Source organism: Coptis chinensis, chromosome 7, assembly GCF_015680905.1.
Source record: "Coptis chinensis isolate HL-2020 chromosome 7, ASM1568090v1, whole genome shotgun sequence".
In the NCBI taxonomy this organism is placed as follows: domain Eukaryota; kingdom Viridiplantae; phylum Streptophyta; class Magnoliopsida; order Ranunculales; family Ranunculaceae; genus Coptis; species Coptis chinensis.
Window position 1 is genome coordinate 24,411,523 of NC_141462.1, and position 14,929 is coordinate 24,426,451.

The 14,929-nt window shown below is 39.7% G+C and overlaps 1 protein-coding gene across 1 annotated transcript; it reads left to right on the forward strand.

The window, feature by feature from the left end:
• Positions 1-546, forward strand: LOC147486738 (uncharacterized). The gene has a single exon (XM_086573839.1). The coding sequence runs from the start codon at positions 1-3 to the stop codon at positions 544-546; it is 546 nt and encodes a 181-aa protein (XP_086429965.1).
• The last annotated feature ends 14,383 nt before the right edge of the window (positions 547-14,929 follow it).

Below are 14,929 nucleotides of genomic sequence, written 5' to 3' on the forward strand. Positions count from 1 at the left end.
ATGATTATAGACACCTCCAATAACGAAATCTCAAGTCGTGAAAAGCGCAAGCGTATAGGAGCACTACAAGAAATCTACCACCTCTCCCACAAAGCGGAAGTAATCACTCCTACCAGCTCTCAATCTACGACCTCCATATCATTTACCGAAGAAGATCTCGACAAGCTGTGCCTACCCCACAATGATGCCCTGGTAGTGCACATCAAGATCAATGGGTGGACAGTCAAAAGGGTCCTAATCGATCAAGGCAAGTCCTACGATATCCTCTTCTACCAAATATACAAGGATATGCACCTGCCAGACTCAGTGATAATAGAGTCAAATACACCACTCTATGGATTCAACAGAGATAACACATATGCCATTGGAGACGTCATCCTACCAGTCTCTATTGGAGAGAAAGAAGACATGGTTAAGACTTCAACACGCTTCAGTATGATTGATGTCAAGACGTCCTACAAGGCCATCTTAGGAAGCAGGTGGATACACAAGATCCAAGCAGTTCTATCTACCTTACACCAAGTCCTGCGGTTCCCCGAACCCTGAGGCATCATGGAGCTCAGAAGCAACCAACTGGAAGCTCATCGATGCAATCAAGTCAGCGCAACAACCACGGCCAAAACTCAGGTTGTCCAAACCAAAGACATCCCAAAGCCGCAAGATCCTTAAGCTTCCAGCCCTCCAGCATCAGCAACAGACAAGCTAAAGGAAAAACAAGCACAAATTGAACATGGAGAAAAGTCAATTTGGGCACAAATGATGACCCAAAATTTGTTTATGTAGGGGCTAATTTAGACCCCAAGCTCAAGGAGCAACTTGTCAAATTTCTATCTCTCAATAAATATGATTTTGCTTGGTCGTATATCGATATGCCAGGAATCAACCCTCAGGTTGTTTGCTACAAATTAAATGTAGATCCAACTGTAAAGCCTACCAGACAAGGACCTAGGAAACTTGTACTCAAATTTCAAAAAACCATCAATGAAGAGATAGAAAAGCTCAAAAATATTAGATTCATCAGAGAAGTCGAGTACCCGACCTGGTTAGCTAACATCGTAGCCGTTACTAAGAAAAATGGCCAGGTACGACTTTGCATAGACTTCAATAACGTCAACAAGCATTGCCCAAAGGACAGCTTCCCCCTACCAAAGATTGACATACTGATAAACGTTAAATTTAGATTTTGGTTTACTTAAGTCTGAAGTCCACAGTCCGAAGTCCGCAGTCCAAAGTCTAAAGTCCGTTAGTTGTCTGTTTAGTCAAGTTACCTTACTCACGTGGGTTTGTAGGATAGGTTGAGTAAGGGATCGTCCATACCTTAGGGCTTGGCAAGGTTTACAATTGGATTTTCAACTTTTGGTGAGTAGGATTTTAGGTTATTTAGTTGGTTTAAGTAAATTAACGGTAACGCAAGTAGCGTAAAATAATAACAATTGATTTCTACGTAAATAAACAGGGATAGAGAAACAGGGAAAGGGTTAACCATACTCATGTAAGAATCAGTTTTAACAGTTATAACACCACATCACTACAACTCTAATCTGTTTTGAGTTCGTAGACAAATCCGAGGCGACGTTGAATATCGATCCCTAGCGAGATGCACACATCTCTGAGTTCATCTCACTAGTATAAGGAGTTGAACTAATATTCCATCTTTGGAATATCATTTAAACTCCTGGTTCGATTCTACATCAGCTGGACAAATCAGAGAGCTGTCTGACACCATAGAGTCTCGCGCGAGACATTTTGGGGGTCTCGCGAGACTATTCTGGAGCATCAGCACTCCAAACTTGGACAATCTCAATCATTTTAGGACCGAATGTATAATCTACACCTAATTCCTAAGTAGTGATTCTGGAACATTAAAGTGTCAATCCGAATCCTCACACGAGCATCATAATCCTCCCCCTGAGGGGGGGGGGGGGTTTAGCTCATGGTTATTGGATGATTAATTGAACTTGCTGTATACAATAAATAAGTAAATGCAGATCAGGAATTAAACTTGAAAAGAAATGACTTTTACTAAGAAAAAGGATCTACAGTACTGAAGCTGGTATGAAAGCTATTGGAAAGGAAAGCTACTGGAAAGGAAGCTACATACTGGAATGAAATAGCAAAATGAAAAGCTAAACTATAGGCTAAAACTAAAACTAATAAGCTGAAGACCCCTTCTCATATATATAGCCTCTAGCCCCTTCACGTGAATTCCTGAACCATTTATAAGTTTTGTTTTTTTACTTACTAACTTCCAAACTTTACAAAAGTTTGTCTTTATATGTTGAAATTTTGTTATGTCTTTTGCCAAATCAATTCAAACATTGAATTGATCCGTCTTTTCCTCTTGCAAGGTGGCACACAATTGTGACCATCAATTGCCACCTGCCTATTCTGACTCGTCATGCCTTGTGGACCCACAGAGTGGATCCACGTGGTGTGTCTAGTGGCGAAGTCGATTTTGGCATTTTTACAACTTTCTGTCTTTGCATAGAGTTCGTCGCCCTGGTTGCTCTGGCAATTCACTAGCCGAAGTCGGCGTCCAGGTTTGAAAGATGTGAGCTTCGGAAGTTTGCTGCTTCTTTACATGTGGACCCGTTTTGCACTAGTTTTGTCCCTTTGGAATCTTTGGCTCTAGTCAAGCTTTGTTGAGCTTCACTGGGGTTGAGTGGGAAGACTTCAAGTATTCCAGTATTCCCGTACTTCAATACATATTTTATCATCATATTCACGTTAACTACGAAAACCTGCAAAAGTACGAAAATATAATTATTTCATGATTGTTAAACACATAATTAACCAAAATGCTATGTCTCTATGGGGTTTAATATTACAGTTTTTGGTGCTTATCACACCACCCCCAAACAGCACTTTGCTTGTCCTCAAGCAAAAAAGAGATATTAAAACGATAAGTGGCCAAAAATGTGTTGTTCTAGACTAAGTCTCATTTCACAGAGTGCGGTTGCATTGATCGTATGCAACAAGGCCTTGAACCACTAGGAATTTCCTAGTGGACGAGTTATAGTCTCGTGAGAGTTTTCTAGAGAAGATACTCACAAACTTTATTTATACTATAACGACTCAGTAACAAAGGTTTGTTTCCTTAATTAATCTCAGATATCTATACATCTCACTAGCGGGGGAAACAAGGATTAATTATTTCAAAATTCAAGTTAATATACATACCATAATCAAAACATCTACACATGAGCATGCATGCAGTGATCTTTACAATGAAATGTATAAGTAAGGCCGTTTTTGGATCCTTTGGATAGCGTCCTTAAGTAGGTTCTTACAGGTATGTGTCGAAACACAATTTCTCCCTCATTTTTCCATTCAAGTTTTGCTAACTCCAGTGTGCAATGGGCACACGTTTCCTCACATACTTAATGACAGTCAGAGGAGCCGAGGTCGAGAATTCACATATATTACTTATTATCACACCACCTTACTCCTAATTGAGCTAGAGGTCTTTATTAGGTTTTATGGGGCTTAGGTGGTAGTGTAGAAGAAAATGGAATGAAAAATTCAAAAATGATAAGTATGAGAGAATAAGGTCTTCGAGATATCTATACTAGAGAAATCCTTATTTTCTTTCCTGCTTCTAACATGAGTTTCCATGCTTGGCTTTTTTAAGCTTTTGTATTCCTTTTTGATTTGATTTTGGGGGAAATTCTAACTTTGATATTTCTTTTAATTTTTGGAAACATATTTCTATTTTTCTTTTTCTTTTCTTCTGAAGTAGGTAACTAATTTTGATTTGTGACAAGTTTTTCTCTTCATTTTTCCGCACTTCATACTATTTCTCATACTCATCATCTAGGTGGGCTTATTTATTTGTGGTTAATAGATGGGTAATGAATTTTTGGTGAAATAGAAAGAATTAATGAAAGGTTCAGTGGGGCGATTAGCGGTAATTTTTTTTACAGGTGTGAATTTTTGGCTATATCGATCCAAAGAAGACCTAAATTCTTGCCTAGGATTCGGGTAGTGATCAAGTAAGTAGACATGTGAACTTCTCTATTCGGAAAAACTACTCCTCTGAGTCATTACTCACATATCACACATTTTTAAGCTATTTAGTTAGATTCTCATAGGATATAAAAATTAAGTTGTCTAACCATGGGTCCCAGAAACTTACTGCTATGTGCATTTAATGATAGTCAGTGCATGAATGTTCATGAAATGATGTAAAAACTATTGCATATGTATTAACTTAAGTTTATAAGAACAAGACCTAATTCTAATGCTAAGGTGAGATTTCTAAATATTTTTCATCACAGAAAAGGAAACGAGACTTTGTCACTAAATACACTTATTTAGACATAAAATAAAACTATGAATGCTTAATTTTTGCGAAAGGTTCTCACCACCCCGAAACAGTCGGACGTTGTGTCATCAAAGTGTCAAGAGGAAGAAAGAATATACCTGAGAGGCTTTAAGCAAAAATATAGCTGACATCTTCCACAGAAAATTATGGTAACACACTATATATTATACAACATAAAAGTGAAAGCACACTGTTAGGTTATTTATTTTTTTTCACATCAAAACGTAAAACAAATATGTACATCAACTCACATTGCCCCAATTACGAACTGGGGGTAGGTCCATTCTTGCTTCATTTTTATAGAAATGACATTCCTTTGCGTCACGCCAATCTATCATAGTCTTCTAGACTTCGCTCCACTTCCTCTTTCTAGAAGTGTCTAGATGAGCTATCATGTTATCGTCATTAGGGAAGCAACAACCTTTCTTTAGATACCTTGAAGGGCACCGCCATACCCGAAATCGCAAAGAACGAATTATCTTGTTCGTCAGACACATAGAATCTACCATTACCCAGTCATGAAAAGTGGCCGCAAATTGTGGGAAGTACATCCTCATTATCCTGCATGCTGTAACTGGCAAAGTGATATAGTGCTGCCGAAAAAAACTAGCCCTTTTAAGGTTCTCAATTACTAGGTCTGTGATGTCGAAGGCAGTATGTTGCTGGGCCAGAGCATGGAAAGTCTTACAAGCTGATTCGGAGGCAGTGGAAAAATGCCAATCACCCATGATGTTCAGAAGGATAAACAACATGGTAGTCCCAACATTCATGGTCATACTAGGTAGTGGAATAGTGTTGTCTGGCCATCGACCAGCTTATGCAGGTTCAATGACTTGGGCGAGGCCATCGCCATAACGGGCGACGAAATCTTCCCACGAATAGTTATTAAAGTTGTTTTGTATGATATATTGAATGGGGGTGTCTGGCTGAATATAAAGAAGGTCCAAAGCCATAGCAACTGCTGGCTCGTAAAAGAGGTGTCTGGTGTTACCAATACAGATTGCAAATCCATTCAACACGAAACCATGTACAATAGGTGGATCCTCCATATGATCAAAAAAATAAGTTGCCAAACTTGGAAAGTATGTCTGCTTAGGGTGTAGAATGAAGGAGTCCCAACCAACTTGGGTGATGAAGTCTCTGAAAAGATGTCCATATGCAGGAGAATTCAGCAGAGCATGAAGAGATTGTTCTGGAATAATCTTTGTAGATGCCATTGTAGAAGACGTGTGAAGAAAGATACCACCTGTAGAAATTAGAATACGATGGGAATGACTAAGTAAAAACAAATAACATTTATAACCATATGAAAATTGCACTATATTAACAACTAAATAGAAAATGACAAAGAACATAAAATTGCAAAATCTAATTTGTGTCATGGGCCCAAGTAACGGCGAGGATCCTTAGGTGAAAGAAATCTATTTATAAGATTCTTGATGCAGTCAATCCGTGCAACAGTCCGTTGCAATAGGGCGCTCTATGTCTGGCAAATCTCGGCATGGTTTTCCATTATGAGAGTGTGATTTGCCAAGAATTGGTTGTGGTTGTGCAAGAATTGTGCTTGTTCCTCTTCTTGTATTGTCCGCAGGTCGTAAAATTCAAGAAGACTAGTGATGATAATGTTCTGACGTTTGTATAATGTCATTAGTCCTTGGTGAATTAAATGAAAGCCTTCCATAGGATTAAATACGTTGTGTATTGCATTTTCAGTGAAGATATTGATAGCAGAACAAGCTTCGCCGGTTTCTGCACCGGCATGGTTCTTTGCAACGTCGGGAGTCCAGAATCCGTTCATACAACCTGAGTGAATTGTGAGAATCTTAGCTGTTCTGAGAGGTGTATTAGGAGCAGTAATAGGAAAACCCCAACGCATCATGATAAGTGTCACAACGGTTGGCAAAGGTGCTGCCTTTTTCCTGGCACGTGTGATCGCATTCCAGAGAAATTTAATTATGCAAAAATTATTGCATTTATTCTGTGAGACCCAGAGTAGATGGAGGAGGGGTTTTGTTATTTCGGAAGTCTTAGATGTGCCGATCACATTATGAGCTAGCCATTAGATCACAAATAATTGGTTTCTTTGCAAGGATCACTGATAAACAATGCGGTTTTTCCGGTTGTATTCGCCGTAAATGATAGTTGCAAATATCAGATGCCTGATATTGTCGAATGGTGAATCCTGAAGGTGAACCCCTTGGTTCGTAATGGGAATTTGAAGTACCTCGGAGATGATTTCCATAGTCAATTAACGCTCGCATCCGTTTGCACGGACAAAGAATTGCCCGTTTTGGAAATAACCGTGTTTATAGAATAGCAGGACCAATTTTTTGGAATAAAGTGTCTCCTTATGATGTAATAGAGGGAACCATCCTCGATGTAAAATTTCAATATCAAAATATGGGTGAAATAGACCACTCTGGAAATTTTCCATAAAATTTTGCTCAGGCACGAAAATTTGAGTGAGGGCCATTAAAGATGGAGTGGTAAAGAAAATTTAGTGGAAAAGAGAAGATTAGATTTTAGAGGTGTCTATCCTTGCTATAAATAGGCACCAATCATGCAGAAAATATGAATCGAGGTGTCACAGGGTAGTTAGACCACGTGTATCTTCTGAAACATGGCGCAAAAGTGGATGTAGTGTGGATGGGAAGAATGGGGCATGTGATTATAATATCACAATAAGATGTAACAACGTACAGAGATGTGAAAACACACCATAATGACACGGGGAATAAAATACAAACCTAAATATTAGATAAGACTATATACCACATTAACAACATTACTATAATAAAACAAACGAGCATAAAGACTTGAGTAGCATATTTAATTTGCCACTACTTAAACTTTTCTAGTGCATCCATGAAGCTTGAAATTTGGTGAGAACTAAAAAAAAATGATAGTGCAATTAAAGAAGAAGTGTAGAGGGAAGAAGATGAAAAGAGTGAATGTGAAGGATGTGGTGAACTTTCTATATATAGAAAGAAAATGGAGCCGTTTTCTGACCGTTTTGCAAAACGTTAGTGGACGGTAAAATTCGCCGTTAAGTGTGACGTCAATATATATATATATATATATATATATATATATATATATATATATATATATATATATATATGTGTGTGTGTGTGTGTGTGTGTGTGTGTGTGTGTGTGTGTGTGTGTAATAATAATAATAATAATATATATATATTTGTTATTATTATTATTATTACTAATATTATTATATATGTTTCTACCTATATATAATATAATATTGGAGATATATAATAACTAATATAATATTTGACAAGGCAGAAGTTTTGGAAAATGTAGGAAATAGCAGACATCCTAGGTTGGAAAATTAAAATGCAAACACGTAAATAAAATATCCGACATAAATAATATACAAAACTGGGAAAATAAACTGTCTACTGAGAATCCGCAGGGGCTGCAGAAGAAGAACCAGGAGTCCTGCGATGGCATGCAGTACGAGCTCCCATGGAGAGTAACTGCTCCTGGATATTTCCTAGAGTATCCATCACCTGGGCTTGAAACTGGTGTTGGTTTGCCATGAGCATTCGTTAGATGAACTGGTTCTAGCGAGTAGTCATATGATCCTGAAATGCATTCATGGAAGTTCGCATTTCTTGCTGAAATTCGCCCATGCTGTCTGTCAGCAACTTCGTGGCGAGTGGTCATATCCTTCCTAAACTCGCCCATGGTATGTTTCATCGATACTTGGCGAGTATACATGTCTCTCATGCCACTGTTCATAGCGCATAAGGCATCCATAGGATGGCTCATCTTGCTCATAGCAGCCTCATCAAAAAGGGTGGGTGAGTTGGACCCACGTTAGCGTGTTTAGCTGCCATTGGTGCTGTGGGTTCCCATGGTGACAGTATGCATTTCTTGAAAACATGCATATTCTCATATGGCAGCATAGGGACTAACGGGGTGAGACAGCAAACCCAAGACAGCAAACCCAAATTAATCATAAGTTGCGTTATAAGAACGGCAAGAGGGGCTGACCTGAGTGTGGCATGCGTAATGATATAAAAAAAAAGGTGACTATGCAGAAGTTACCCTTGTGCTCCTGGAAGATCCAGAGTAAGTGCAAAAATATCTTGTTAATTTTTGATTGCTTCGAGGTGCCAATGACATTCTGTCCTAGCTATTGAGTTGCGACAAGCTGGTTCCGCCGCACAGAACGCTGATATGCGCATTTCCCATCCATATTATACTCTCCCTTGATTAGCGTGTCGAGCATTAGGTCGTAAGTCTGTGGATACATGGACTGCTGTTGAGTCAGCACGTGGTTGACCACAGGTATGCCCATTACATTCGAGATCAAAGCGAGTGTGACTTGGCGGCGCACGCGCGCCGTCGATGGTGACCTAAAAATGGTCGCCATTAAACCTCCTATTGTCATAAAATTTCAATACCAAATCCGTTGAATATACACTACCATTGGCATACAACAAATACTCCCATCTTCTAGAGTGTATCTCCGTATCAAAAAATGGAGCAAACATCCCATTTTCAAATAGTGATCCAAAATTTTTCTCTACCGAAATTTGACTGTTTTCGGCCATGGGTGATCGTAGGAAGATGATGGATATTGATTTGAGATGAGGGGAAGAATTGGGAGTTGCTGATGGAAGGGAATTCGTTTCTGAGCTGTGGTGGTCTCGTGTGAGACTTGGGTTTAACGTGGGCCTGTCTTGTGCGAGACTGAATCGAGAGGGAACAAGATCCGGTTTTTGTGGGAGATGAAGGATGGAATGATGACGTGTGTGGTTGGGTGTCTCGGTTTTAAATGGGTCGAGAATAATGAGATTTGATCGGGCCTAAAAATTTTCCGTAACCCAAATCAAGTCGAAAGCCCGAATTAAGCCTAAAAAATGTAAACACTCACACACGACTCGTTCGGACTCCGAATTAGATAAATGAGCTATCGAAATGATCGGTACGAAAAATGCCATCCAATTATATGAGTCATTCTTAAAGGCTACAAGAATTTTGAAAAGAAGGAGGGATGTTTTATTTATAAACAAAGTTTTTATTTCTATACAAGGGAGATTAATATGAACAACACTGGATGTACATAAGAGTCACCATCTAAATTCATAGGCAACTGTCATGTCGGCTCTGGAGTGAACCCAATCCAGCTAGACTGTGGCTTTACCCTTATGTATTATGGGTCTAGGGGCAGGACGGTACCATCTTGGACAGTGCGCGCTACGGTCTAATAATATTTCCCTTATTACATACGACTATCCTCAAACAGCCCCAAAGGGAACTCAAAGTAACCAATTCTAGGGGTTGGTCTGGTGGAATCCATTGCCCGTACATGTTCCAAGTATGCAACATCCGAGGTTGAAAACGAATCTCTATGTGCACAACTTAATGCAAGGGGATTTTTTTTTTTTTTTAAAACAACAATATATACATATCTACAGGGTGAGTCTTTTAACGTCAGATCCTCAAGACGAATCGAGTCTTTTAAAGTCAGATTCTCAAGACGTTTGTGAGTTTTTTAATGTCAGATTCTCAAGACGATTCCTAACCCGTGGGAGAAATGGCTCGGCGACGAAGTTTATCCTTCACAGCTCGTGTCAGACAAAAGTATACTTTATACTGGCTAGTATCGGATTGGAAGTCAAGACCTGGACAGAAAGGTGTTCGACAATGCATACACCACCCCATCCTTCACGCACGTCGTTTACGAGCAAAAGTACCACGACCATTACCTATTCGTGATGAGTGAGACTTACACCAAATGATTAGCTGAAGTTCATGAGGCAAAGAGTAGAAAAGGGAAGAGAAGGAAGGAGGAATTTTTTTTGGTACCGATCGTTTACCAGTAGGAACGTTTGCTCGCGTTGCAGAAAACATTTATACTCAGTTCTGAAATAGAGTTTTTGTGGACTACGGTTCCGGCGCTTGCAACTACACACTTCAAAGATCATAAAATAGAAGATGGTCTAGCTACCAAAATGGCGTACCCTCTACAGAAACAAGATTGAGTACGCCAAACGAAACATCTAGTCTATATAGACCGGACCCTGAAAAAGAGTTTGTTCAACAGTTGGGGAGCGTAACTCGTGGTAATGTTTGAGGCGTTGTCCATTTACTTGAAATTCGCTGTTATCTTGTGGATTAAGCAAAGATATTTTCCCACATAATGGGTCACAGCTGACACAATGAAAGGACCAAACCATCGTGTTTTCAATTTACCAAGAAAAATGTGTAATCTGGAGTTGTAAAGTAAAATTTTTTGGCCAATTTTGAAATCTTTCCGCAAAATGTGCTTATCGTGCACTCTTTTCATATTAGCTTTGTAAGATTTCGAGATATCATAGGCATCACTCTGAATCTCCTCAAGCTCATTTAATTGCAGTTTTCACTTCTCGCCTGTCGCGTTGATATTATAATTGAGGCTTTTGATGGCCCATAGGGCACAATGCACAAGTTCAACTGGCAGATGACAATGTTTTCCAAAAATAATGCGGTAAGGAGACATCCCTATAGGTGTCTTAAATACCGTTCGGTATGCCCACAAGGGATCCGATAAGCGGAGAGATCGGTCTTTTCTTGATGGATTTACAGTATTCTCTATAATGGACTTTATCTCTCTGTTGGAGACTTCTACTTGGCCACTCGTCTGTGGGTGATATGAGTAACTCCATATTTCTTCATTAAAATCCCAAAAATTTTATTACAAAAATGTGTATCCCCATCACTGATGATAGCTTTGGAGACACCAAAACGAGAAAAAATATTTTCTTTTACAAATTTCACGATAATCTTATGGTCATTTGAGCGACATGCGAGTGCCTCAATCCATTTAGAGACATAGTCTACATCGACTAGAATGTAGAGAAAACCTTGAGAAATAGGGAAGGGTCCCATAAAATCAATACCCCAAACATAAAAAAATTTCCACAATTAAGATAGGATTTACGGGCATCATATTGCGTTGGGTAATTTGACCAAGGTGCTGACAACGAATGCAAGCTTTGCAATATTCGTGTGCATCGCGAAAAAGGGTAGACCAGTAAAAACCACATTGTAAAACCTTGGCCGCAGTTTTCTTCCCACTAAAATGACTACCGCAAGATTGTTCATGGAGAAAAGATAATACATCGGTGTGTTCCCAGTCGAGAATGCAGCGATGAATGAGTTGGTCGAAACAATACTTAAAGAGGTAGGGGTCATCCCATAAATAATATTTAACAGTGGATAAGAACTTTTTACGATCAGGACATGACCAAGAGGAATGAACTTTCTCAGTAACTAGGTAGTTAATGATATCCGTGTACCATGGAGAGGAGAAAATGAGAGTACAAATATTCGTCTGGGAAGGAATCACAGATGGCTTCAGAATCACTATCAATGTTACCAATCAGCCTTTGATAAATGGTCGGCCACGATATTTTCGGTTTCTTTCTTGTCTTTGATTTCCATGGTGAATTCTTGCAAGAGAAGTATCCAGCGGAACAATCGTTGTTTCGCATTTTTTTTCGCGAGTAGGTACCGAAGTGTGGCATGGTCAGTATATACGACGGTGGATGATCCGACCAGGTAAGGGCAAAAAATTTCCAAAGCATGGACAACAACTAGGAACTCTTTCTCAGTTGTCGTGTAATTAGGTTGAGCGTCATTAAGAGTTTTACTAGCATAGTAAATGACAATGGGTTTGTCATCACGTCGTTGGCCTAGTACGACACCAATAGCAAAGTCACTAGCGTCACACATCAGTTCGAATGGTTGAGATCAATTAGGGGGTTGAATGATAGGAGCGATAGTCAGGGCGATTTTTAGAGTTTCAAAAGCTTATTTGCAATTGAAATTGAAGTCGAATACCGCATCCTTAAGCAGGAGATTGGTTAAGGGTCAAGCAACTTTAGAAAAATCCTGAATGAATCACCTGTAAAACCCAGCGTGGCCTAAAAAGGCACGGATATCACGAACTGTTCGGGAGAAAGGTAGCGAAGCAATTTTAACAATTTTAGCTTTATCAACCTCTATCCCATATTTCGAAACAATATGACCTAGAACAAGTCTTTTGGTAACCATGAAATGACACTTCTCCCAATTAAGTACCAAATTTTTTTCTTCACAACGTGTTAACACTTTAGAAAGGTTGGATAGGCAATCGTCAAAGGAATTTCCATAAATGGAAAATTCATCCATGAAGACTTCCATATAACGTTCCACCATATCACTGAAAATGTGAAGCATGCAGCGTTGGAAAGTGTTTGGGACATTGCAAAGACCAAAAGGCATTCGTTTGTATGCAAAGGTTCCAAAGGGACATGTGAAAGTTATCTTTTCTTGATCGGCAGGATTGATAACAATTTGGAAGTAGCCAGAATAGCTATCAAGAAAACAGTAATAAACATGACCGGCTAAACGTTCTAGCATCTGGTCAATGAATGGGAGAGAGAAGTGATCTTTACGTGTTCTGGCATTAAGTTTGTGATATTCAATACAAATTCTCCATTTTAATGGAATGCGAGTGGAGATGCATTCACCATTTTCATTTTGTACAACTTGAATGCCGGACTTTTTGGGAACAACGTGGACAGGACTAACCCAGTCACTATCAAAGATAGGGTATATGATACCCGCATCAAGTAAACGTAAAACTTCCTCCTTCACCACCACTTTCATAGCGGGATTAAGGCGACATTGTGGTTCTCGTGATGTCTTTGAGCCATCATCCAGATGTATGCGATGCATGCATACACAAGGGTCTATTCCTTTGATATCATCTAACGACCAACCGATAGCAGAGCGGTGTTCATGAATGACACGAATCAAACGTGCTTCTTCGTCGGTAGTCAAGTGAGAAGAAGTTATTATAGGGTGACTACCATCGGGATCGAGATGCACGTACTTCAAATCAAAGGGTAGAGATTTTAAATCTGAAGTTGGAGGATTGGGGATCAAGGATTCGTGAGGGGTCGTCTCTTCAATGGAAAAAAGCGAGTCCGGTTCTTCTGAATCAATTGGCAACTCAGCAGTAGGGCCAAATAGTGGTACTGACTCTAATAATGCGTGGACATCCTTAATGTACGAATCATCATGAAACTCAGGATTATCAAAAGAAAGAAATTGGTGTATCTCGTCTGGGGGCAAAGAGTTTGCAAAATATTCCTGTGCCAGACTATCAACCAGACTAATCTCATCCTCAATATCAGGATCGAGAAGTTGTTTCATTAAGTTGAATACATTGACTTCTACAGAAAGGTTTCCGAAAGACATTGTCATTGAACCATCCCGACAATTGATGAGAGCGTTAGCAGTTGCAAGAAATAGATGTCCTAAAATGGTAGGAATGGAATCACAGGCAACTTTGATATCTAGAATTACAAAATCAATGGGGTAGTAGAAATCTTAGACCTTTACTAGGGCATTTTCTACGCTGCCCTTTGGGTACTTGATGGAGCAATCCGCGAGTTGCAGGGTAATGTTGGTAGGTTTTAATTCATGAAGACCTAACTGCTTAATAAGTAGTAGGCAAATAGGTTAACACTCGCGCCTAGGTCTAAAAGTGTAGTAGCAATATACTTGTCGCCCAACGTGCATGGTACAGTTGGTCGACCTAGGTCTTTGTATTTAACCACACCATTGGTAGCAGTAACGAAGGAAAACTACTTAGTGAGGAACGCTTGTTGAGGAACATTCGCTCGTCGTTTGTTGGTGCACATGTCCTTCAAAAACTTGGCATGCTTGGGAAAATGCTTAAGTGCATCTAGAAAAGGTAGGTTTATGGTCAAATTTTTGAAGGTTTCACGGATCTCATCGAAATATTCATCAGGTTTGTTCTTTGCCAAACGGGCAGGGAACGGTACTTTTGGGTGGAATCGCGCATATGGATCAGTGGCATCTTTCCCTAGGGACGTGGATGTTGATTTGGAATGAACAATTTTGTCCGCTATAGGTTGCGAGGTAGGAGTTGGAAGGACGTCAGCCGCAACTTTCGTTGGTTCAATATATGGCATATGTATGTGATTGTCGATAGTTCGGCCAGAACGAAGAGTGGTGATGGCATTTACCTCACCCTGGCTAGGATTACTAAATCCTGGTGCATTGTTGAGTTCAAAGGCAGTGTTTGTAGGCTTAGGGTTTGGAACTGCTTGGCCAGGAAACACGCCCTTTTGACTTTTATCCTGTGCTAATAGTTGAAGAGATTGTTGGATAGATGCTAGGATTTGATTATGTTGATTCATGTAAGTCAGAAAAGTTTTAGCTGTTTTATCGGCAGTCGATTGTACTAGTGGAGCAGCAGGAACAAGTTCACGGTTATTGTTTATGGGTTGATTTTGGTAGTCATATCCTTGATCAGTGGGAACAAGGCTGCGGTTGTTTTGGTACCCTATATTGGCTGTGTTGGGAGATTGATTTTGCCCTTGCTGGAATTGCGGAGGATTTCCTTGATGGTAGAAATTGTAGTTCGTGGGAGGTCGTACAGGAGCGTTGTTGAAACCCGAAGGAGGTCGTTATTGAGCAGGGGGGACACCAAGCCAAATTCAGATGTTGTTGCCAAGGTGCATTAGGGATGTTGAAAGCATAAGCCTCTTTGGATGGTTGGGGAGGGCACTCGTATGCCAAA

Bases quoted from the DNA above. Each gene is read 5' to 3' on its own strand.
- LOC147486738 (XM_086573839.1), top strand. From the start codon at position 1: ATGATTATAGACACCTCCAATAACGAAATCTCAAGTCGTGAAAAGCGC.